General features: G+C 33.0%; 3 protein-coding genes across 3 annotated transcripts; 2 read left to right on the top strand and 1 right to left on the bottom strand.

Annotated features, from left to right (window-relative positions):
- The first annotated feature begins 342 nt into the window (after positions 1 to 342).
- On the top strand, positions 343 to 11275 carry LOC108473394 (probable inactive ATP-dependent zinc metalloprotease FTSHI 5, chloroplastic). The gene is made up of 19 exons (XM_017774922.2): positions 343 to 1562; positions 2197 to 2668; positions 2942 to 3142; positions 3239 to 3532; positions 3624 to 3893; positions 4096 to 4185; positions 4269 to 4400; positions 5090 to 5263; positions 6244 to 6365; positions 6859 to 7060; positions 7371 to 7499; positions 7838 to 8020; positions 8414 to 8533; positions 9418 to 9603; positions 9719 to 9793; positions 9935 to 9994; positions 10112 to 10219; positions 10696 to 10776; positions 10963 to 11275. The coding sequence occupies exons 1-19, from the start codon at positions 595 to 597 to the stop codon at positions 11029 to 11031; spliced, it is 3936 nt and encodes a 1311-aa protein (XP_017630411.1). The 5' UTR covers positions 343 to 594; the 3' UTR covers positions 11032 to 11275.
- Positions 11276 to 11784: 509 nt separating this feature from the next.
- Positions 11785 to 15582, bottom strand: LOC108473395 (leucine-rich repeat receptor-like protein kinase PXL1). Its single transcript, XM_017774923.2, has 2 exons — positions 12457 to 15582; positions 11785 to 12361 (listed from the first exon to the last, which is right to left on the bottom strand). The coding sequence occupies exons 1-2, from the start codon at positions 15113 to 15115 to the stop codon at positions 11955 to 11957; spliced, it is 3066 nt and encodes a 1021-aa protein (XP_017630412.1). The 5' UTR covers positions 15116 to 15582; the 3' UTR covers positions 11785 to 11954.
- Positions 15583 to 24894: 9312 nt separating this feature from the next.
- Positions 24895 to 25509, top strand: LOC108472221 (protein RISC-INTERACTING CLEARING 3'-5' EXORIBONUCLEASE 2). The gene has a single exon (XM_017773729.1). The coding sequence runs from the start codon at positions 24895 to 24897 to the stop codon at positions 25507 to 25509; it is 615 nt and encodes a 204-aa protein (XP_017629218.1).
- The last annotated feature ends 908 nt before the right edge of the window (positions 25510 to 26417 follow it).

Below are 26417 nucleotides of genomic sequence, written 5' to 3'. Positions count from 1 at the left end.
CATTTTTCATTTATTTTTATACTATTATTAATTGATTTAAATGATGTAGACTGTTAATTAATTATTAAAGTAGTAAAAATTATTTTAAAAGAAAAAAGCACACTAATTAAAATTATTAATTTAAACTATATTTTAAAAATTCCACGTGAACATAATAATTTAAGCTACCTAATAAAATTATAAAGTAGAAGATTAAACTTATTTTAGAAAAAGAAGACTAAACTTTATCAAATTAAAACGAAGGGGTCAAAATATAAATTTGAACATAGTAGAGGAATAAAAATAAGAATTTGACCTCTTTTGTAAACTTAAGAAACAAAACTGATCATTGTGAACCCGGTTCAATCCCAATCAAACAATTTTAGAAAACAACATCGGTTTTTGGTATCTCTCCCACTTCTAAAGTCTAATCCCCACATTAACCTCTCCGTCTCTGAAACCTTTCTTCTTCTCCTTCATTGTTGCAGCCTTCCAACTTTTCTATTTCCGAAACTAACCTCGAACGTTTTCCCACATTCCAAAATGACCACCAAATTTCTACCATCTTATCAATTAATACACTCTCCATAGCTTCGCCAATATTCATCTCTTTCAATGGACTCCATCTTCACTTCACCATGCCTCTCTCAACTCTCCCCTCCCAATTTCAGAACAAGGCATCTTATCAGAACCCATAGGTATATCAAGAAACCCACCAGAACCCTCTCCATTAAGCTCAACTTCAAAGCTTTTGCATTCCTAGGAAATCCCAAAGGTTCCAAACCTGTGAAACATCAAAATTTGGTGCTATCCAGAAAGGAAAATTGTGAAAAGGAAGTCAAAGTCTCGTGTGGGTATTCTTCATTTCAATGTTTGGTTAAGAGTTTTGCTTTTACTTTGCTTTGTTTTGCAATTGGGTTATCGAATTTCGGTCCAAATGGGGAGTTTAAATGTGTGGCAATGGCTGCAGTAGTGGAAAAACTGAGTGTGAGGGGAAAAGAAGACGAAGAAAAGGAAGGGGCTTTGAGGAAAAATGAGCACGAGTTTTCGGATTATACAAGGAGGTTGTTAGAGGTGGTTTCGGAGTTGTTGAGCAGGGTAGAGGAGGTTAGGAATGGAAATGGTGATGTTAAGGAAGTTGGGAAAGTGTTAAAAGCTGTGAAAGTGAAGAAAGAGGAGTTGCAAGGGGAGATAATGAAAGGGTTGTATAGGGAAATTAGGGAGTTGAAGAGGGAGAAAGAGGAGTTAGAGAAAAAAGCTGAGGAGATTGTGGATAAGGCAGTGAAAGTGGGGAGTGAGAAGGAGAAGGTGATGAGTGGGAGAGGGGGGAAGGGTAAGGGGAAGGGGAAAGGACAAGGACAAGGCCGGAATACTGTGGAGAAGTTGGAAGAGGGGATAGAGAGAATGGAGGAGGAGTATAGTAGGATATGGGAGAGAATTGGGGAGATTGAGGATGAGATACTGAGGAGAGAGACCACAGCACTGAGTATTGGTGTGAGGGAGCTTTGTTTTATTGAGAGGGAGTGTGAGGAGTTGGTGCAAAGGTTTAATAACCAAATGAGGAGGAAGGAGCTTTTCCAGAGGTAAACCTTTTCTACCGATTATTATATATTGGTATATGTTGTTTCTCATCTATAGGATTTCAATCAGAATTAGTTTGCTCGAGTAAAATTATAGAATATTTGGTGTATCCTATAATGCATATTTATCTGCTCACATGGTTTATCACTTTATCTTGTTTCTCTTATTCTGCCCTTCTTCATTCTTTATTTTGTGGTATAGACTTCGCAGTCTTAAAGTTATCTCATTACCTAATCTAATGCAATTATTTGGTTACCTAAATGTTTATTTTCTACCTCTTACAAAAAGTAAACAGCGTTGCAGTTGTTATTTTATTTTACTTTTAGTTTGCAGTGCTTGTTAAAGGAGTTTCTTTGCGCCTAGCTTTCATGTGTTAAAGGAGTTTCTTTGCAACCACTCTTGACATTTTTAACTTTGACGATGCGGATGATTTGTACGTTTAGCTTCCAACAGTTTTGGCATACTTTGTCCTGATGCTGATTTTGATATATTGACTGTAATCGTCTTTCTAAATTGTTGTATAATTTACATGAGTACTTGAGTATCTCCCTTTGGAATTCTAATTTCACTTTGAAAATGTTTTTGTTAGATAACTCTTCATCTCCTTATCTAAAGTATTCGGGTTTGTGCTTGCAGTCCGCCTAAAAGCTCTATTACCAATCTTTCGAGGTCTGAAATTCGAGATGAACTTAAAATGGCACAAAGAAAGCTCTTTGAACAGATGATTTTGCCTAGTGTTGTGGAGGTTGAAGATCTTGGGCCATTCTTTAATCAAGATTCTCTGGATTTTGCTTTACGCATAAAACAATGTCTTAAAGATTCTAGGCAGATGCAAAGGAATCTGGAATCTCGAATAAGAAGAAAGATGAAAAAATTTGGCAGTGAAAAGCGTTTTGTTGTAAAAACACCTGAGGATGAAGTTGTGAAAGGATTTCCAGAAGTTGAATTGAAGTGGATGTTTGGAGATAAGGAAGTTGTTGTTCCTAAAGCTATTGGTCTACATTTGCACCATGGTTGGAAGAAGTGGCGTGAGGAAGCTAAAGCTGACCTGAAAAGACACTTGTTGGAAGATGTTGATTTTGGCAAACATTATGTAGCTCAAAGACAGGTAGCATTTCCCTTAACAGAAGCTCGTTTTGTGGAGATATATATATTTTAATTTGACACTCATTTTAGAAAGTAAAACGGGGAGGATGCATATGTTACTGTTACAAAAGTTCTGTTATTTCATCCTTCCTTCATATCATGAAGCTCAATGATGTGGAAGGTGTATATTTGATCTTCAGATATCATAAGCCTTATTTTCCACATATTGAAGAAAGGACCTATTATGAGACTATTTTCAGGGTGTGGTTCATGTTGTATAAAATGTTTATCGCAGGAACGGATTCTCTTGGATCGAGATAGAGTGGTTGCAAAGACTTGGTACAATGAAGAGAGAAGCAGGTGGGAAATGGATCCAATGGCTGTTCCTTATGCAGTGTCTAAGAAGTTAGTAGAGCATGCTCGAGTCAGGCATGACTGGGCTGTGATGTATATTGCACTGAAAGGGGATGATAAGGAATATTTTGTCAACATCAAGGTTACATGAGTGTAGAAACCTTTCTAGTTACTCCATGAGCGATATTGGTATTCTTCTTACTTAATGTTTTCCTTTTCCCTTTCCTTTTGATTCCAGGAATTTGACATGCTATATGAGAATTTTGGAGGATTTGATGGGTTATACATGAAAATGCTTGCTTGCGGCATCCCAACCGCTGTTCAATTGATGTATATCCCCTTCTCAGAGTTGGATTTTCGTCAACAGTTTCTCTTGACAATAAGGCTGGCTCATCGATGCTTAACTGGGTTATGGAAGACAAAATTTGTCTCATATGGAAAAGATTGGGTTTATCAGAAAATTAGAAATATAAACGATGATATAATGATGGTTATTGTATTTCCACTCATTGAATATATCATTCCTTACCCGGTATGAGTTCTGTTAGTGCATTTCAGAAATAGTTCCCAATTTCTTTCATTGCTTATGTTTTTCAAAAAGTTCTGCTTTGCCCTGGTTACAGGTTAGGATGCAATTGGGGATGGCATGGCCAGAGGAAATAGGTCAAACTGTGGCCTCCACTTGGTATCTGAAATGGCAGTCTGAAGCAGAAATGAATTTCAAGTCCAGAAAGACAGATGACTTTAAATGGTTTGTTTGGTTTCTCATTCGAAGTGCTATCTATGGATATATTTTGTATCATGCATTCCGCTTCCTTAGAAGAAAAGTTCCAGGAGTTCTTGGTTATGGACCTATACGCAAAGATCCAAACATGAGAAAACTGCGGAGAGTGGTATTATTTCCTTCCCTTTTTAATATTGCCTGTTTACTTTATTCCAATTTTTTTTTTTGTTATAACTACAGCGTTTTTATGAGTGCAAATTCTTATGATGCTGTTTTGGTAGAGGTTTTCTTGTGGCTTTGTTAGGCATTTGTTTTCTCTACATTGGACTTTTGTGGTCTGGTATTAAGATTGTTTTTATCTTACTTTGCAGAAAGGCTATTTTAATTATAGGTTGAGGAGGATCAAACGTAAGAAAAAGGCTGGCATTGATCCCATAAGAACTGCTTTTGATGGAATGAAGGTTGAATTCTGACACACACAATTTAAGTATTCAATAACTGGAGCTTTCTATGAGATTATTTTTAAGTTTGTTTTGGCATGCAGAGAGTGAAAAATCCTCCAATCCCCTTGAAGAATTTTGCTAGCATTGAGTCTATGAGAGAGGAAATCAATGAAGTAGTTGCATTTCTACAGAACCCTGGTGCATTCCAAGAAATGGGTGCCCGTGCACCTAGGGTATGTTATTCTGACAATGACCCATATCCTGCTATAATAATATTACCCTCTTCCTTTTTATGCATAATTTTGGTGTTGGAATGCCTTTTAACTGTTTTTTTTTTTCCTTTCTAAACTCTTGTGTTGATGCTTAAAATTAAATTATGGTTTGATCTCAAAAATAAAAATGTAAAAAAGAAATGATGGTCTTGAATTCCTCTGGGCTAGTTACAGAATGACATGCTGCCATCTCCTCTCACTGAGAAGGGGAGAAGGATGATTTTGTAGGTTGTCCTGCTTTTCAGGTTCTTTTCTTTGGCAGATTTTTACAACCAATAAACTGGATAATATTCCTTTTTGGTTCTCATGTTCTAAATTTGTTATGGGGAGCTTTCCACTGCAGTGGTAATCTCAGTCATTAACAGAGCTGTTTATACTTGGATAGTTTTAGCAATCTCTCCCATTTTATGGAAGACCAGCAATCAGCTGGAAAAAAAATTATGCAATCAATGTCATGAATATAATATCTGTCCTCTATTATATATTTTCTGAGGTTAATGTGATTTGAAACTGTTTTAAACTATTCAACTATAAAAATGTTGCATTTTAACTTGTTAGCATGAGCATGTAAATTAATCTGTGCATTGTAAAGATCCTTCACTTGAGAAAATAGATATCCATGTTGAATTTGGTGTGTTGTTATATTTCAGGGAGTTCTTATTGTTGGAGAGAGAGGAACAGGAAAAACATCTCTTGCACTAGCCATAGCTGCTGAGGCAAGGGTGCCAGTTGTCAATGTTGAAGCTCAGCAATTGGAAGCTGGGCTGTGGGTTGGCCAAAGTGCATCAAATGTTAGGGAGCTTTTTCAGACAGCCAGGGATTTGGTAATCCTCTATGAGCCTTATTGTTGATTTTCAGATTTTGCTTATTTGCTAGAAATTAAATAATTTTTATTGGCACGTATAACATGGTTCAGATTCGAGGTCTAACTGCCCTGATTGAAATGTTGGTGAAAGATACAAAAGTATACAATAATGTCACTCTACATTCTTCTATACCTTTTCTCTCTCTAGAATAGACTTGTAAGTTATAGATGTGGAACGCTAGTGATGATTTGGTTTTTCATTAGTTTCCAACCTCCCTTGTACATTTGTTTCTCCTCTAAACTTGGTCTGTCTTGCTAATGGCAATGTTTCACCATGTTCAACTTACATTTCGAAATCAGGCTTTTTTTACATTGTAATTTTTTTCTTAGTACTTCAGTCATGCAATTTTTTATCTATTTGCTCCTTGTTTATCCTTGGGCTTTGTTTGACTTGAACAAACGATTTAGCTATATTTCCAACATGATATGATTTTGTTTTTGGAATTTGCCTGGTTAAAATATGCTCCAAATCCCTACACTCTTCGTACATTTAAAATTTAGTCCCTCTATTTTCCAGATTTGAAAATGCAAGCTCAATTGTTAACATTCTTCTGTTAAATAAAAGTAGAGGGACTAAATTCCTGAAAATAAAAGTAGAGGGACTAAATTTCAAATGTACGAAGAGTATAGGGACTTGGAGCGTATTGTCACCAATTTGTTTTCCATTATATTTTCAGCTTTCTATTACTGTACCATTTCTGTTTATATCTTATAGATGTAAACCAACATTCTTTTGCATAAAACAATTGTAACTGTTGTAGTTTTTATAACTAAATATATTTGGTTGTTGAAAAATATTTTTCAGTTTTTAGAAAACTATCCTTTTAGTTTGTGGTGTCTGTATGGTTTCTTAAACTTGCTATCCTTGGGAGGACTATATACACTTTATAACGATATTTTATTCAATCTTTGCTGACTTGTCTAATCCCCTTTTTCTAGGCACCTGTAATTATATTTGTGGAGGATTTTGACCTCTTTGCTGGTGTTCGTGGAAAATTTATTCACACAAAAAAGCAAGACCATGAGGCCTTCATCAATCAACTTCTTGTGGAACTTGATGGGTAATATACTGTGTTTCCCTTTTGTTCATATGGTTCACCGGCACTAAAATTTCTCTACATGCATTAATTAAGATGCTTCTGAGATATATGGCTTGCTCATGATAATTGATTGGGGATTCTAGTAGCCAGACAGTGCTTTAATAATTTGATAATTTATGCTTCAAGTTATTCCTGCCTGTGTATCTTCTGGAGGGAATCTATCATTGAACGTAATTTTTGGAGCTTTTCTTTAAAAAATTAGGCAATGAGATACAACTTTCTCTTATGGAAGGTCTGGTTGCTAAGTTCTGTTGGAAGCTTTCAAATAGTTTGCCAAGCTGCCTGTTTTTCTGATCATGTATCCTTGCCTTTTGGAGCTGATATTTTCTTTTTTGTCCTTAAAGTTTGTTGTGTTCATGTAATTTCAATACCGTGTGAAGTCATTGACCTTTATTAACAAAAGTGGAAAGGTTGGCATCTTTTTATTTTCCTAATGCACTGTGAACCTTTGCAGGTTTGAGAAACAAGATGGGGTTGTTTTGATGGCTACTACTAGAAATATCAAGCAAATCGATGAGGCCTTACAACGGCCTGGTCGTATGGACAGAGTATTTCATCTTCAAAGGCCAACTCAAGCTGAAAGGGAGAGGATACTACAGATTGCTGCAAAAGAAACTATGGATGAGGAGCTTATAGATATGGTAGACTGGAAAAAGGTAGTTTCTGAACTTCTTTCTTTTGAAGTTCCATTTGCAAGTTCATCCATGTGTTTAAGCTGTCATATCATAGTCATGCTTCTTTTCAACTTTTGCCACCCAAATCGCCAATTGCTATTCTTATTTATGAATTAATTTTGTTAAATGAATCTTTCAACCTTCATTGCTTACTGGTCTCTCACTCTCTCTCTATTTTGACTGTCTGCATGTATTTTCTTGCGGAATTTATGTTGTTGTTAATAGTTTTTATTTTAAACTTATGTTGTGTCTGCCAATATACTTTTAAATCATGATCCTTCTATTTCTTTAGGTTGCTGAGAAGACTGCTCTTCTGCGGCCTATAGAACTTAAACTTGTTCCTGTGGCCTTGGAAGGCAGTGCATTTAGAAGCAAGTTTCTTGATACTGATGAACTTATGAGCTACTGTAGCTGGTTTGCGGTAAGAAATGACTCATATTGCAATTTTATGGTACCTGGAATGGTTTAATACTTCACCGTCTATAATATTTCTGTTGCCCTTTTTCATTCTTTTACAAGGATCTTATGTTGTGGGTGTTAGTACCTTACCAGGTCAATACAATCTCATTAATGTCTTGTTTTATTCTTCCTGAAATTCGAAGAATCAGTTATTTAAGTGTTTTCATTCAGTTTACATGTTTACCTCTGTTTCTCTGAGTTTCATATTTAACTAATCCATCTTAATTGGTGGGAAATTCATGTTTTAGGCACTAAGCAATTTTAACCAAATTATCTAAGTGTAATTTGTATTGCTTGCAGACTTTCAGTAGCATGATCCCAAAATGGCTGCGGAAAACCAAAATTGTCAAGCAAATTAGCCAAATGCTGGTGAATCACCTTGGACTAAATTTGACCAAAGATGATCTGCAGAACGTGGTTGATTTAATGGAGCCATATGGTCAGATAAGCAACGGAATAGAATATCTAAATCCTCCCCTTGATGTCAGTAACTAACTTGCTTGTCATTTTAAATATGCAAGTCAATTGCTATTAATAATTTTCTGTTGGATTCTTTTTGGACTGAAAAATAATTTCTGGGGCTAGTCTAAGAATCTTAAATTTTATAGAAAGCCAATAAAGTGCTTGCTGGACGAAATGTGGTGATTACTTGAATTGCAAGGTTGTACATGCTGTTAATTTTTTAAGAGCTGATAAATTAGTATGACACAGTGCTCATAAATGTTCTGTGGATGTCTTTAGATGAATGGAATTGCTTGATAGTTTGAGGTTATAAATCTTTGTATTGATTTTTGTACTCGGATACTCACAATGATAGAAACTTTTAGTCTGCTTCTATCATGAAAGTTTTATTAATGTCGGTGTGATTATTTGTAGTGGACGAGGGAGACTAAGTTCCCACATGCTGTTTGGGCTGCTGGTCGTGGTCTCATTGCACTACTTCTACCAAATTTTGATGTTGTGGATAATCTATGGCTTGAACCTTTTTCATGGGAGGTTAGCAATTCTAACATCATTAGATTACATTTCTGAAGTATGTTTTATAAGTGCTATTTATCTTTAAGGAGTCTATGACTATGGTGCCACTATTGTGCTTTCATGCTTAATTCAAAACTGCAAGTGGGCTGTTAATGCTTTCTTTAGGTATGAGGAGTAAACTGATGATGCTGGTACTTCAATTATGTTAGTTTTTGCTTGTTTTCTGTCTGTTAAATGTTAATTCTTTGTTATCTATTTGTTGAAACTTTTATAGCCGAAGATTAAAAAAATGTTCTTACCTGCCATTTTTGTAATATCAGTAGCAGCATCATGTTCTATCAATAACTACACATCCTAATATAAATTTTGAACTTGCAAAGTGTGATTATTGACACCAGTCCATATTCTCCCTCCCCATTTTATTGCAGTCTTGTATCTGCTGTAGGGGGCATCCTTTGCTTAGTTAGATGACAAAAAATAGTACTAGGGAGAATCTAAATAAATGGTATGCTTGTAAGCTTTATGAGACATCTGCCCAATCCAAATTACCCATGAGAAACAAAACATGGTTCTTCTCAGAAAATAAGAGGGTGATGCACATCAAATGATTATGATGCTACTCTTTAGGCCAGAAATAGTGGTTCTTTATTCTGCCTGCATGAGGATGGATCAGGAACTGGTGAACCGCAGGAAAGCTCTATGGGAGCATGCCTAGTTTATATTGTTTTTAAGCTCATCTTTTTATTTAAATTCTTTTGTCTACATCACAGTTGCTGTGTTTTTTGTATTCTGAATATGTGAATCTATAGTTCTTGCATATTTTCCTGGTAACAGACACCAGTAATCAGCCTGTGTTTAGGGCAGGATGAATATAGAACTAATTAATTGTTTCTATCTTTCAGGGAATTGGATGTACAAAGATTACCAAGGCAAGAAATGAAGGGTCTATGTATGGAAATGCAGAATCAAGGTCTTACCTTGAAAAGAAGCTTGTATTCTGCTTTGGATCACATATTGCAGCCCAACTGCTGCTACCTTTTGGAGAAGAAAATTTTCTTTCTGCGTCAGAATTAAAGCAGGCTCAGGAGGTTGATATAATCCTATTCTTACTGTTTCATGTGCCTGAGCATATTAACTTTGTTACTTGAAATAATTTTCATTTTAACTATTATGTCTGGGTTACTTTTGTGAAAATTGCAATAGATAGCTACAAGGATGGTGATTCAATATGGATGGGGTCCTGATGATAGTCCTGCAGTTTACTATAGTACTAATGCGGTACTCTCTTTTCTTTATAGATCCAAATACTGAAACATTGTACATGATTCTTATTTAAATTCTGCAATAATATGCTTTGTTGATATATGCTGCAACTGCTCAATAGATTGTTTATGTTGGACTTTTCTTCATTGATATTAGGTTACAGCTTTAAGCATGGGAAACAATCATGAGTTTGAGATGGCAGCTAAAGTTCAAAAGGTATATGCCAAGTTTGATACACAGATTCATTTAACTGTGTGATTCTTGACAGAACCATATATTTTGGCAATGATATTGGTTACTGAATCTCTATAATGATGCTTGTTATATATGCAGATTTACGATTTAGCATATGAAAAGGCAAGGGAAATGCTTAAGAAAAATCGTCAAGTTCTTGAAAAGATTGTGGAAGAGTTGCTTGAGTTTGAAATCTTGACTGGAAAGGTAAAATGGTTGGTTTAAATTGTTTAAATTAAAATATCATGCAGCTCTTCTGAACTTGGTTTTTCTCTTATATGGTCTCTGCTTACAATTACGCATTTATAAACTTATATAGGGAACTTTGAAATGTAAGGGAATGTTGAGCTGATTGAATTAAGGCTCTGTTGAAGCTGTTGTCCAGTTATGTTGTAATATTATAGTTGGAAAATTTAGAATAGCCAATTAGTTGATAATGAAACTTGTGGGGGTAATCGGTCTGCGATCCCCATCTTCTATGTTGGCTTGCAAAGGTGTTGCACAAAATACCTTGTATCTACGTTGTGAAACATGTTCTAATATTTTATGCTTGGTGCTTTTATTCACCTCTTTAGTTAAAGCGTAGAACATCTTAAAGAGTTGGATTGATTCATATTGTGTCTGTACATTTTTCAGGAATTACAAGTAATGTAAGTCTCATAATTGGCTCATTCTTTTTGCAGGATTTGGAAAGAATATTAAATGAAAATGGAGGTCTCAGAGAGAAGGAGCCTTTTTCTTTATTGCACGTTGATTATATGGAGGTATACTCTAGACTTTCATTCTTTTGGTATTATTTTTGGTTTAATAAAGTTTTAAAAATTTGTGATGGAAACATTTTTCTACTTTCTCATTAGAATCCATATTAATGCCAAATATGACTATTTGCTTTTTAAAGTTATCTAACTTGATTTAAGCACTGAGTCTCTTTATCTGTTATTATTTTCCAGCCGTTGTCTAGAAGCTTTCTTGATGAAGGGAGTGCATCAGGAACCACCTTTCTAGATGTTGCGGCATAGGACCAAAATAACATCCAGCTCTTACATTCATACCTCAAAGGCGAATTGTGCAAAAGGTTTTCAATCTTTTGAGCTTAGGATATGAAAGTAGTTGTACAGAGGGGTAACCTTTCTATGGATTGAGAAGAGGTGTCATATTTTTCCTTCTCAACCGTATCTTTATTTTACTGGATTTAAAGGTCAGCAATGATTCAGGTAATTGTTTCCTTGATGTTCTTATCAAAATGAAACATGTTTTAAGGAATATTTTGTGCTCAACATGCATAATTATATTTGTATCCACAACAAGTACCCAGTTTTCACTGCTCGAGGGTCATCTTCTGGATATGGTAGCAAAAAAAATAAAATCCTCAATCCGTTGTTTCCAAGGAAATCCATGGAGGAACTTCAAATTTGCTAAAGATAACATTTTCCAGTGTTCATGGCCAAGGTGATGACTGTATATGCATATGTTTGTGGCTGGAAAAATATTGAAATTCCGGTTATCCTCCTGTTCCTTGGTCTTTCCTTTATTTCTCCTTTCTTTTCTGTAGTATCTGTTGATTTGTTAACTTATTGCGGGAGAAAACATAATAGAGGATAAGTATCAAATGTTCTGACTCTAGATTTTAGTTATGCATGTCTTGTAATCATCAGTACAAAGGTTTATTGCAAGATCTATTTGACTTCACATTTATAAACAAGTACTACTTGTACATGCAATCTCTTTCCTGTCATAGAGGCAGTGGGATCGAAGTATTATCGAGTATTAAGTTTCTCATGTATTCTAAAAAAGATTAAAGATACTTTTTTATATGAACATTTATGTCTTTGCCTGCATGGTTGCAACTGAGCCTACAATAGAGCCGGCGTTGCAATAAAATTTACATAAACAAGAAATTAATGAAAAACATTAGCCTGAAAAAGAAATTTTAATGGAACTGTTACATAAGCCCGGTTACAGGTGAAGTGCTAAAAATAGGAGCCTCTTTGCTAGAATTGTGACCTCCATTTTGACACACACTTTTCCTTCTGGGCTTTGCCTCAGCAAGCATTGTAATGATGTCTCTCATGGATGGTCTGTCCTTGGGGAGCTTTGCAGTACAAAGAAGTGCAATTCTTAGGACAAGTTGCATCTCTTCTTGGACATGTTTGCATTGACCGCCTATGGCTGGATCCAGTACTTCGAACACTCTGTTTTTCTTGATTTTCATTCGAGTCCACTCAACTATATCGACTGATTCTCCGAAAGAAGGATCTAATGGCATTTTCCCAGATAGAAGCTCTAACAGAACTACACCAAAGCTATAGATGTCGATCTTTTCGTCAACCTTCAGAGTGTACCCATATTCTGTCATAAGAAAGGTTTCAATGAGAACATTAGTAGAGGGGTTTTTGTCAAAGAAAACAAGCTTTGATATATAAAATCATAGATTTGAAACGTACCAGGAGCAATATATCCATAAGATCCAGCAACCATTGAAACGGTTTCGTTCTTATGAATCATCATCCTTGCCAGTCCAAAATCCGCTATTCTTGCCTCTAGATTTGCATCAAGAAGAATGTTGTTTGACTTGATATCTCGGTGAATGACTGGGGGATGGCAGTCATGGTGGAGATAATTCAGCCCTTGTGCAATACCAACTGCTATGTTGTACCTTGAAACCCAGTCCACCAACACCTTCCCTGCTTGTTTACCGTGCAAAGCTGTCCCAAGATTTCCATTCGGCATGTACTCATATACTATCAATACATTAGTCTCGTTGTGAACATACCCCAATAATCTTACAATGTTACGGTGCCGAAGTCTTCCGAGGAGACTCACTTCTCCAAATAGATCGTCACTGCTTTCAATATCGGTCTGTGATCTCCACAGCTTCTTAACTGCGACCACTGCTCGTGGACGATGGACTTCAGCCTTATAAACTACACCTGTTCCTCCCATGCCGATGATGTTTGATTCTTTTATACAGGCTAGGATATCACTACTTGTAAAACTTAACCTTTGAAATGCAACCAATCTCCAGGGCCATTGATTGTTGCTTTTTTCGAACAAGTCACTGAGGAAACTGTTATATAAGTACCATCTTTGATATGCCCATCTTCCAGAAAAAAATGTTATGCCAACAGATAATATTACCAATGCTCCGATGATAAACCCGGCCGCAACATGTTTAATGTGCATTTTCCTTGGTTGCTCTGGTGCTTTTATCGGACTTGAAAAGCACGGTGGGAGTATGCCATCACAAAGACCAGCATTGCCTGCAAGGTCCTCAGGATTTATGGTTATCAACAAACCATTAGCAGGGACCGGACCTTCAAGCTTGTTGTATGACAGGTTCAGCATTTCCAAGGCTGGTGAGGTGCCGAGATTTAACGGTATTGAGCCAACTAGAGAATTATTCGACAAGTCAAGCATGGCTAGCGTGGGCATTGTTGCAAGTGCTTTTGGGATTTCTCCACTGAACTGATTGCTTCTAAGGTTTAGAGTTACCAGCTTTTCACAAGAAGCTATACTTTCTGGAATTTTTCCAGAGAAATGGTTGCTCGAAAGATCAAGCACAGATAACAATGGGCAATCTTGAAACTGATCAGGAATTTTGCCTGCCAAGTAATTGTGGGAGACAATGATTGTTTGGAGATTAGGGAGGGAAATGATGCTGGAAGGAAGGGTTGATTCAAGGTGGTTCCAAGATACATCAATGAAAGAAAGAGATGTTGACAAAGCTATATCGTCTGGAATTTGGCCTGTAAGATTGTTTTTTGCCAATTCCAGACGTTGAAGTAGAGGGAGGTTTCCGAAGCCGATAGGAATAGTCCCGGAAATCAGATTGTTTTGTACTCGAACACGAACCAGTGACTTACATGTTGATAAACCTACTGGGATTGGACCAGAAAAGGAGTTGTTGAAGAGGATAAGTTTAGTCAGATTTCCTGAATCACATAAACCTGGTGGAATCTCACCTGACAATGAATTTGATGACACATCTAACCACTGTAAAGGTGAGTTTCGTCCGAGATTCATCGGCAAAGAACCTGTGAATGAATTTTTCCATAGCTCAAGTACCTCTAGTTTGGTCAATTCTCCAAGTTTAACAGGAACTGAACCATTCAACTGATTTGTCATCAAATTCAATAGCTTCAAATCCTTCAACTCTGCTAACTCTACTGGTATCTCTCCTGATATCTGGTTATCAGAAAGATCCAAGAAAACCAACGAAGTAGCATTGCCAAGCTCTGGTGGGATCCTTCCTGTGAAATTATTTTTATACAAATAAACTGTAGTTAGCTGTTTAAGCCTACCCAATGATGATGGGAGTTGACTACTGAGAGTTCCAACAGCCAAATCAAGGTACTGAAGATTGGTGAGATTGCCAAATTCTTCTGGTATTTCCCCTACGAACTCGTTGTAACCGAGAATGATAGTTTCCAATGCTGAAAGTTGTCCGAGCTCTCTCGGAAGCTTTCCGGTCAGATTATTGCCTGAAAGCCCAAGAAACTTCAGTTTCTGCAAATTCTTGAAAGATGTAGGAATCGTGCCCTCCAAGAAACTGCCTCTGAAATCTAAAGTTTCAAGTGAAGTTGCATTACCAAGATCCTCGGGGAGAAACCCTGAGAAATTGTTGATTGATGCATTCACATAAGTCAATCCTGAAGCCATCCCAAGACCTGTTGGAAAGCCGCCAATGAAGTTGTTTTGACTCACATCAACGCTCTTCAGTGAAGTGAGATTCGCAAATGACTTTGGCAAAGACGTATCGAAACTGTTGTTGTAAAGGTTGAGAATCGAGAGACCGCGCAGACCTTGAATACGATCCGATACAATGCCACTGAGATTCATATTAGAAAGATCAAGTTTCTCAACAAAGCCTCTGGAGTTACACCAAACACCAGTCCAGTTACAATGAGCCAATCTGGTTTCCGCCGCATTACTCACCGCTTTCCAATCTTCGAGCTTCTTCAACGGATCGATCAAACTTCTTTTCATCAAAAGTAAGGTTGATTCTTCATCATTTGGCACTGGAATGCTATTAGCACCCTCTGCAATAACCAGAAAGAGACCAATGCAACAGTAGAAGAACAGCAAGCAAGATTTGGGTTCCATTTTAAAAAAAAAAAAAGAAAAAAAGAAAAATCTTGTGTTCTAAGTTTGTTCCTACTAAAAGTTTTGCATTTTTAGGTATGGTGGAACAAAGGAGCTAGAGGATGACCAAGAAAGTTAATATATAGGACATATGAGAATAATTTATTAGCTTAGTAATAGTTAATAAAACTCAGTGACCAGGGTAGATTGATTAATTTAATATCAGTTCGTGGGGTCTTGGGATTGACACCAGATAATTATCTACCATTAATGACTGTAAAGCTTTGGACTTATTACAAATCTCCAAGACACTAAAACATGGATGGAATGTGTTCCCAGAACTTGTTCTTTATATTTTTCTTCTTCAATCATTTATCATAGTATAAGTCAACCCAATGTGGGTGATTAACTAGTTAAAAATATTTTCTCAAGTTTTTTTCCTGTTTCATGGTGGAAATTAAAGCTATCATTAAGTCCCACTTTTTATTTTTCATTAAATATTCGTTTTTGACAGTATCAAAGCAATTATATATATATATATATATGTATTTTACCTGGTTGAATTTATCTCTTTTATTTGCATTTTTTTATAAATATGTAGTTTTTGGCTTCTAAACAAAGCAACATTTCTCACAATCATTCTCTATCATTATACCATAATTATAAGAGTTTAATAATAAAGCCAAAGGACATACCAATTATTTATTCTTACACAGTACAGAGAATATTTTAAACTGAGTTGTCCATTTCCCAATCCATTCCCCAATCAAAATTTTAATTTGAGATAATTAATTTTAATGGATTCAATAAACATAAAAATATATTTAAAATTTCGATATATGTAATTATTTTTATTGTATTTATATTTACATAAATGATACGAATCACACATAAAAATTTATTCGTAAACTATTATTAAATTTATAATTATGATATACAAGTATTGTTCAAACTGTAATGATAAATTACTATTGTGCATGAGCAGACATAAGTATAAATATCATTTTTTTCCTAAAACATGATTTTTTTTTCTTTTTGCAGAAAAGAAAAGCATCTCTTCATGTTCATGTTATAGAGTTTACCAATTTTTTTTTTTTAAAAAAGGGGAAAAATAGACACCTTGGAACTTTCTAAGAGAGAAAGCTAGATGGATCATAATAATGAAATATTGAACTCCATTTTCTTGCTCACCAAACACTATTCCTTCTTTAAAAAAAATTATAGCCCATTTCTTGATATATATTCACATGTACCTATCTGGCTTCTAGCAATTATTATATAGTAAGAATCCAATATGAGATATATATATATGTGTGTGTGAATAATTAGAGATAATAGATGAAAGGGTAATAATGCAAGGCATAAGTGAAGGTGGAGAAGGCTGGAAACCATGTGCAAAGGGGCAGTTTCCTTATATAAAATAATATGCACTCAAATTATGTCCTTATTATTTTGTAGGGACATTCCTTATGTTGTCATGCATGGAAAGTAGCACCATGGTTTTGTATAATATAAAAAATTATGAATGTATTTACAGACAAGTTTTTTGATAAACCGATTTGGGGTTTCAAAAGATTATGTGCTCCACATGGATTTATGCCAAACCCACCACTTTCATCAATCATTTCATCATCAAGGGAGATACATTACCTGTATCAAATTTTATTTTATAGTCCTTTTTTTTCTCTAGGGATTAAAAATCAAATTTATCATTATATTACGATCCATAATTAATTTTTTCATAATTTTACTAATAAAATTGTTTTTCAAGTTAATTTTATAAATTAATTTTTTATAAACAATAGAGATTGCTCAGAAATGCAAGTCTTATATATATATATATATATATATATATATATATTACATGTTTATTTTGTTGTTTATATTCGAATTCTTCATAAACTAATTTTTTAATAAAATAAAATAATAAAATTTAATATTAAGTATAAAATAGAAAGATCAAGTTGTTTGAATCAATAAGTGTTGGATGTAATGGTAGAATATATTGAATTCTTAAGGGGAGACATAAGTTCAAACATTGGAGACGATATTGTTAAGAGAAGTAACCACAAATCCCGAACATTAACATAAAAAGGACATAAAGAATATTAAAAAATTGACTTGGTTGTAGGCATGTATAACAATGAGACTTAAAACATTTTACTTTTAATTATTGCATTCATTTATTTATTTGTTTATTTCATTCATAATTATTTATTTTTATATTTTGATTTTATTCATAATTATATTTATTTATTATTCAACTATTTATTTATTTTTATTAAAGATGAATAAGGGAAAGAGGAGATGTGAAAGCTCACGCGGTTAAGGATGTACAAAGAGTTGTAAGTGAAGAAAGTGTTATGCAATGGATAAACATGAATCATTTTTAGGGATAATGGTAAGTATTTATGAGTAAGGGTGATCCTCTTTTTAGCCTTGGGTCTTAAAATGTGTATGGCGCAAGTTCTATCTCAATCACTTGAGGAGAACTATAGTCCTGCAAATAAACAGTAATGGGATGGAGATAACTAAGTAAGGTCCACATGTGAGCTATATAAAGACACAACACTTATCTTTGACGAGATAGATTATAGGAGTTTCACATATCATGTGTATGTATGTTCACAAAGTTTAGTCTCAACAATGTGTTGCTCCTTGTAAGGTGTTGGTTGGCAAAATTGTGGCCCAATGAATGGCGAAACCTATATGAGTGAGATACTTATAATAATTACCTCCCAATCAAGGGAAGATTATAAAGTGACATTGAAGACAATTTATGTTCTTGTTTGTAATAATAAATTCACTTGTAATATGCGTTTTCAACTTTTAATCCTTATTTTTACTCTTAAATTTGATATCTATATTAAATTACACGTCCATTATAATGTAAATGATTCGATGTTGAGTTGTACAAGATTTTTTTAATTTCATTATTATTACCATATCCAAACTTTAATTATAGTTTGAAGTTTGTTTATTGTTGTAATATTTTAATTATCAAAATAGTTAGTATATTTTGATTATGTTTAATAATTTTAATAATGTTAATTATAATTATAATTTTATAAAAATATTTTATTTGTTAAATAAAACACGTAACGTTAAAAAATAGTATATGTAAAAGTACAAATATGGGAAAAATTTACTAAATAAGCATTAGTATTCTGTTTTATTTTTTAATTTTAAATAACAAAAATTAATTTATTAAATCTTGAATAACATGTAAGGAAAAAATCCTATAGTTGTTTGACATAATATTATCCCATGACAGTAGAAAAACTTATTTTTAAGGTTAAAATTTTCTATTACTTCCTAAATTATGTATCTTTCTATTCTAACATTTACATTTTTTATTAAAATTTTAAATATAATCATCGTTATATTTTTTAATGTTTACGTTATGGTAATATTGTATACTATTATATATTTAATTTTTATTTGTTATAAATTACATAATATAAAATATGACACTTAAAAATGGGTTGGATCAAGCTTAAACCTTGAATGTTCAAGCTTAAGCCAACTCATATTTTAAATGGGTCTAATAATTTTTCCCAAATCCTTCCAGAATTTAGGTGAACCTCCGAACTTGAGCAGGTAGCCCAACCCATGAATAAGTCTATTTTAAATTAAAATTAATAAAAAATGGGTAAATTACACCAACAGTCGCTTAACCTTAAGGTAGCTAACAAAATAGTCACCTAGGTTTCATTTCAGTCACCTAACTTTTGAAAAATAACAAAACAGTCACTAACGTTATAAAAAAATGACAAAACAGTCACTGACTAACAGTTTCACATCTTCTTAACAGAATCGCGATGTGGCAAGTTAACTAGGTGACGTGGCGAGTTAACTTGCCACGTTGGATGAAAAAATTGAAAAAAAAACCCTAAAAAAGCCCTTTAACAGAGAAGAAGAAGATGAAGCAGCAGCAATAGCAGTAAAATAAGAAAAGACTCTAAAAAAAAGTATTATTTGCCTAAGTTGGTGCGCTAAAATTTTCATAGAGACTGTAAAAAAGAAGCAGCAGCAATAGAAGAAGAAGAGACTGTAAAAAAAAATGTCTTATTTGCCTAATTTGTTGAAATCCTAGAATTTTCATAGAGACGGGTAGAGATTCATCCACATATACAATACTCAGCTCATCCATTGCATGCCCATATACAATACTCAGTGAGAGAGTGATCTTAAAAAATTTCATGCCCTCTAAAATGGAAGCAGTACCTAGACTGAAGACTCAAAAGTTGATCGGAGATCGTCATATTTGTCTGCTTATGCCTTAGCCGGTGTTGGAATCAGATGGTGCAATGTTGCTGTAGGGATAACAACAGCTGGGCTAGGATCCTTGACTCGATGAGACCCTACTTTCCTCAGACTGAAATTTCAGTCTGCTCCACTTGGTATTAAGTTCTGCAATGGCCATGAAAGGTGCCGCATCAGTCTCGTCGAGCTCACAAGCAAGATCACACCCATCATGATAAATAACCTGCAATTAGAAAATTTTCAGGTAAATTGTTGTTTCAGCAGTCTCATCCAAATTTCTTTTTTCTTTTTATTTCAAATAAGAAAAATGCGATACAAGTGGCAAGCCACAAGAGAGAACATTTAACGCAGAAATTGTGTAAAGAATAGAATGAGCACTATATACCACCCAAGCAGAAGAGAAAGATGAGCAACTGGTTCTGAAGGTAACCGTTCAGTAGAAGAAGATACTCAGCTCATCTATTTTCATAGAGACATGGAGTTTCAATGGCAAAGACTAAGACCCCACCAACTTAGGCAAATAATACTTTTTTTTACAGTCTTTACTTATTCTGCAACTACTGCTACTGCTACTTTTTTTTTTCTTCTTCTTCTTCTTCTTCTTCTTCTTCTCTGTTAAAGAGCTTTTTTAGGGGTTTTTTTTTCAATTTTTTCATCCAACATGGCAAGTTAACTGGCCATGTCAGCTAGTTAATTTGCCAAATCAGCGGTTCTGTTAAGACAGTAACGGAAACTATTAGTCAGTGTCTGTTTTGTCACTTTTTTATAACTTTAGTGACTGTTTTGTTATTTTTCAAAAGTTAGGTGACTGAAATGAAACCTAAGTGACTATTTTGTTAGCTACCCTAAAGTTGAGTGACTGTTGGTGTAATTTACCCTAAAAAAAACTTAACAACTCAATGACTTAACTAAGAACTTTTGAATAGTTCAGTAACTTAAATGAAAACTTTTGAATAGTTCAGTTATAAAAGCAAAAACCTAACCATAGTTTGGTGAGTAATGGTAAAACCCTTTTCAATATTTTAGAAGTATAAAAATTAAAATTAACTCATAGCAGAGCAGAACTTTTAATATGAACTTAGTTGAACAAGAATTGCATGAATCACAAATTCATTATTTCCCAAACAAAAAAACTCATCTCAAACCCTTCTATCTTTTTCTTTTAAATTTTCATGTCAGATTTGTTTATCCTTACAAAACATTGAAGTATTTGCAACTGATGGCAATGGCGAAAACAGAGTAGCAAAGGTGAGACAGCACAAAGACCAAGCAAAGAAAGAACCAACATATTTAGGGTACTCGATGGTGATGGCACTTAGGGCTACTTTTTTTTTTTTTTAACTAAATGCCAAGAGTACGTATAGAATTGGCAAATGGAAATTGAAACACAGAATCGAAATAACCCATCTACATAACTTTGACACTAAATCTTTGAACTGAAATTTATCATTCGGTCAAGTAATATTACACATACATCACTCATAATTTTTAAAGAGTATCAATTATTAGATTTTCAGTTCTTCAAAGTAACCCATAATCAGAGGTGAAATTAGAAAAAAATTTAGAGGGTCGACATTAAATTATAATTTTACAATAGAAAAATATAAATTTACCAATTTAATGGACTATATCTTTATAATTTTTGAAGGATTAAATCAAAATTTTATGTTTTTAGAGAGGCCAAGTGTAACTTTACCTTTACTAATTTAAAATTTTAAAAATTTTAAAGGGGTCATATGAAAAATATTTCATTTTAGGAGGGTCGGGACTCCTACCAGCCCTCCTTAGTTTCGCCACTGCCCATAATAAATTTTTTATAACTCCAATGCATAATTAATCAAAGAATCTAAAGACTTTAAAAGATTCAATACAAAATTAATAGAGAATCAATTTGTTCTTAATGATTTAATATGATGAGACTTTGATACAACTTGTTAGAATTGTAAAGCAAGATCTAATATAAATTTAAAATTGTAAACTAGGATATGTCATATCAAATTATTAATAATAAATCAAAACCAAAATTAGATGTGAAAAGGTACTTGAATCCATTGATATCTTGAAATCTTCAAGACTTGTGGTTTTGATTTTTCAAATTAACATACAAGTATTTTAGAGAAGGGTGGCTCTCTCGTTTATGAAGATGGGATAACAGAAAAGTTACGTATGTGCAATTTGGTGACCATAACCCTAATATATAACTTTTGCATTTTAACTCTAATTTCTAATCAGCCCATCATTAATTAGAAATTAGTTACTAGGTATTTAGACATATTTGACCTATACTTTATTTAATAACTAAAATCCAATAAACCTTAATAAAATTAAATCACGTTTAATTTGGACTAACATTTTATAATAGTAAATAATAACATGTAATTATTCTTATTATATATATGATGTCTATATTTTCTAAATTATATCTCATAAACCATTCACAAAGTGTGAGCTAATAACCTCCCTAAGTAGATGTCTTATTAATTAATCAAAACCTGATTTTTAGATCTAAGCAGCTAATAGTCTAAAAAGTACACTATAAATGCTCAATTACAATAAGTTCTCTCTAGAGCCTCATCCTTACATGTAACACCAATTGTTGATGACTCTTTTCGGTGAGTTTAGATAATAATGTGTTAGATCAAAGATAATTAAAAGGTATTAGAGTTTTAACTTCGACATATTTTCCAATACTTCAATCAAAATAAGAGAAGAAAAAAAATTTAAAAATAACAATGGTGAAAATGAAGCTTAAAAAGAGCCCAATGTAAGTCATCAATGAAACTTCAAACATTTTTATTTTTAATTATTACATTCATTTGTTTATTTCATTCATGATTATTTTTTTATTTTTATATTTTGATTTTATTTATAATTATATTTATTTTATTATCCAACTATTTATTTATTTTTATTAAAGATAAATAAGAGAAGGAAGAGAGATGAAAGCTCACATGATAAAAGACATACAAAGAGTTGTAAGTGGAGACGTAATAAAAAAACATGAATCCTTTTTAGGGATAATGACAAGTATTTATAAGTGAATGTGATCCTCTTTTTAGCTTTGGGTCATGAAATATGTATGATGTAAGTTCTATCTTGATCAATCACTTGAGGAACACTATAGTCTTCTAGATAACCAACGATGTGATGAAGATAACTAGGTAAGGTCCCACATGTGAGTGATGTAAAGAAGGACCCAACACCTATCTTTGACGAGATGAATCATAAGAGTTCCACGTTTATGCATATGTATGTTCACAAATTTCAATCTCACTAATGTGTTACTCTTGGCAAAGTGGCAAAATTGTGTTACAGAGACATAAGGGTGGTGAAGTTACATGTAAGGTACTTGTAACAATTGCTCCTCCTCTCAAACGAAAGGAAGTTATAAAGTGACATTTGTCGAGATAATCTACGTTCTTAGTTTGTAATAATGAATAGATGTATAACACATTTTCAACTCTTAATCTTTATTTTTTACTATTAAATTTTATATCAATATTTGTTAAAGAAATATATATCCATGTTAAACTACACGTCCATTATAATATAAATTATTATTTAATGTTGAGTTGCACTGTCAATATTTCAAACTCAAATTTACCATAAAAAACGTATTAATATTCAACATTAAGATATTTTCATTTGATTTGTAGTTAGGAAATCACAAGATTATTTTTAAAAATTTTCATTATTATTTCCATCCAAACTTTAATTACAGTTTGTTTATTGTTGTAATATTTTAATTATCAAAATTATTAATATATTAATTAAGTTTAATAATATTAATTTCATATTAATTACATGAAATAAAAATATTTTATTTGTTGAATAAAAGACACTTAACATTAAAATATACTAGTATATGGAAAATAATTACTAAATAAGCATTAGTATTCTATTTTGTTTTTGAATTTTAAATATAAAAAATTAATTTATTAAACTTGAATAACATGTAAAAAAAAAAAATCCTATAGTTGTTTGACATAATGTTATCCCGTGACAGCAGAAAAACTTATTTTTAAGGTTAAATTCTTGTATTAGTCCCTTGTATTATGAATAAGTTGTAAATTAAATCTTTATGCTCTAATTTAGTCAATTTTAATCTTTATACTTTTTAAATTTGAAATTTTCGTCTTAACACAAAAGATAGCTGTTAAATTATATTATTTTCAAAATTTCATACAATAAATATATTATCACATTTATAATATCATGTCTTCTTAATTTTTCCACAAAACATTTAGAAAAGTCATGTCATTTTAGTTCGTGAATTTAACAACTACTATTACAGTTATAATTAAAATCTCAAAACTAAACATGAACATATTGGAAGATAAGGACTAAATTCACAACTTACATACAATTTAACTTCATCAGATTTAAGTACTACCATTTAGGTTGAGACATAAATTTTAAAAAGGATAAACTACATCGTTAATTACTAAACTATGGGTGAGTTTTCATTTTGGTTACTTAATTAAAAAAAGTTACAAATTGGTCACTGAACTATTTAAAAGTTTTCATTCAAGTTACTAGGTTGTTAAAATCGATGCTATATGGCTTTCTCTGTTCACACTCTCTATATCAATCAAAAGCTCTATTTCTCATTTTTTTCTACAGTTCAATTTTTTTTTAAGAAACAACTTTGACCGTCAGATTGACTTGGATTTAAGGTGTGTTCTTTTACTTATCGATGGATAGTGATCCATCGTGTCGATCATCAAATCATCATTCAGAGCTCACTGATGGAACTTAAAAAAAAAATACTTAATAGCCGGGTGACTTAAGTAAGAGCGTACTTTTGAATAGTTCAATGACTTAAACGAAAACTTTCGAATAATTCAATGACTAAATTATAATTTTTTTAATTAAGTGACCAAAATAAAAATTTATCCATAATTTAATTACTAATCGTGCATAGCAGAATTTTTAATACGAACTTAGTTGAGCAAGAATCGCGTTAATGGCCCGCAAAATAGAAAATTTTGAGAATCCACTTCCAATAGGAATGGGATATTAATAGTTGACCAATCAGGTCAACAGACTTTCCAGTTTCCAGACACAAATTGAATTTTCTTTCTCAAGATTTCCAAGAAGTTGAGTCTCAGATAATGTGTCATTAGTCACTAGCCCATTTAATTTCATGGCTCATAGTTGATGGACTGCTGCGTTAATTAACCTCTCATGAAGATGAAGAGCACTCCAACTCCATGAGAGAGTTTGAAAACGATATGTTTTGACTATTTATGTCTCTGTTATAAATTGCATTGATCACTTTTCACAGCAAAAATCCAAGTTTCCAACACTGCCAATGGTTTAATTAACTTACACCTACTGTGTGTAATCAATTAAAATGATAGTTTCAAGAAAAGAAATGTTTCAAATACCCAAAATGATAGTTTCAAGAAAAGAAATGTTTCAAATACGCAAGTTCTAGAAACTCCATATAAATAGGTGGTGACATTGCCTGTGTCTGTCTCTTAGTCAGTCCAGTGAAAATCTAAGTACCCTCTTTTTATTTCATTTCAAGAATGGGTTCAGTAACTCAACTTGTGGGAGCCGAGTTTGTGATGCCGGATGGTACTGTGTTGGTGAGTGAAGAGATTCTAGATACAACTAGGCTGGCTCCGTGCCTGGATCTTATTTGGGAAGATATGATTGAGCATGAAGACATGGTTGCTGGTTTAGACGTAACATGGTACCAATATTATTCATCAGATTATATTCCGCTCCTCGTAATCTGCACTCGGATTGGTTGTGTACTAATAAGGTTTGGTGGTTTTATTTTTGGCCATCTTCCTCAGTCCCTTCAACGTTTCTTAAATAACAAGAACATATCATTTGTAGGTGTTCATATAAAAGAGGATGTCAACCGTTCTATTAGAAATAATTTGCCACTGGAAATAAGAAACGCAGTGGATGTGGGTGAGTTGGCTGCGGATGTGCTTCACCAACCCCATTTTCGTGGATTAGGTCTGGGAAGATTAGCAACTGTGGTGCTGGAGTTTCCATTAAGGTCAAGGTCTTCAAGAATGGCCCAATTTTATTATACGGGATTCCCATGGCTGGAAATGAACGAGATTGAAAGTCTAACAACTGATGCTTATGCTGCATACAAGCTTGGGAAAAAATTGCTTGGATTTTAAGTTAGAATTCTGTAGGTTCAAAGTCTTTTTTTGTTGTGTTTTTTGAGTAGCTCATGGTATTAAGGGTGCATGGTTTGCTTCTATGTCATGTTGAACGTGCTTATTGAAAAAAAGTTTGTCATCGTTTTTCGGTTTTTAATCACAACTTTTATTAAAGTTAAATATAATTGCATAAACAAATAGAATTTAGAACCTGCTTTATTACTTAATCCAACTGTCAAAAATCAATTGAGGATTCAATACATTGTTTACATCCAGTAATTCTAATAGTTTCACTTTGTTGATGAGCTATGTTGCTAAAATATTTTTATGGTTTCCTCAGCACATTGAAATATAAATATGGTAATTCTATATATTATGTCAATATAAAATAATTATGGGAGTTAAGTGTCTTATTTTAACCAGTGATCGAGGATTAGATCATTACTCGGCTATAAAGTAACTTTAAAATTTATGATTAACATTTAGATTTAATGAATTTATAAATCTGAAGTATTAATTACTCAGACTAAAGAAAAGTAATGTACTGGATATCTTTTTATTTGAAGGAATGTAAAATCAATTGAAATTCTATTGAATTACATTATTTTTATTTACCTCTATTCTAATGTAAAGCAAGGGAAAGGAAAGTAAGATGGAAATATCTTAACCGCTTCATGGGTTTTGGGTTTTGAACCGTTTGAAGTGGAATATTTTTTTTTTTAACATAAGATTTAAGTCGGAGTGGGGTGGATTTTCTTTTCGACAAAGAATATAGAATGGTTGTGGAAAAGGTTTGTTCCATTAAAAAGATAAAAACGTAAAAAATGTGTTATTGAAAATTCATGATTAATTATATTTAAACATTTACTTACTTTTAAAATTTTAAAATATTAAAATAATTAATAAAATTAAATTAAAACATAATG

Source organism: Gossypium arboreum, chromosome 11 (genome assembly GCF_025698485.1).
Source record: "Gossypium arboreum isolate Shixiya-1 chromosome 11, ASM2569848v2, whole genome shotgun sequence".
In the NCBI taxonomy this organism is placed as follows: Eukaryota; Viridiplantae; Streptophyta; class Magnoliopsida; order Malvales; family Malvaceae; genus Gossypium; species Gossypium arboreum.
This window is presented reverse-complemented; position numbering and strand designations above follow the sequence as displayed.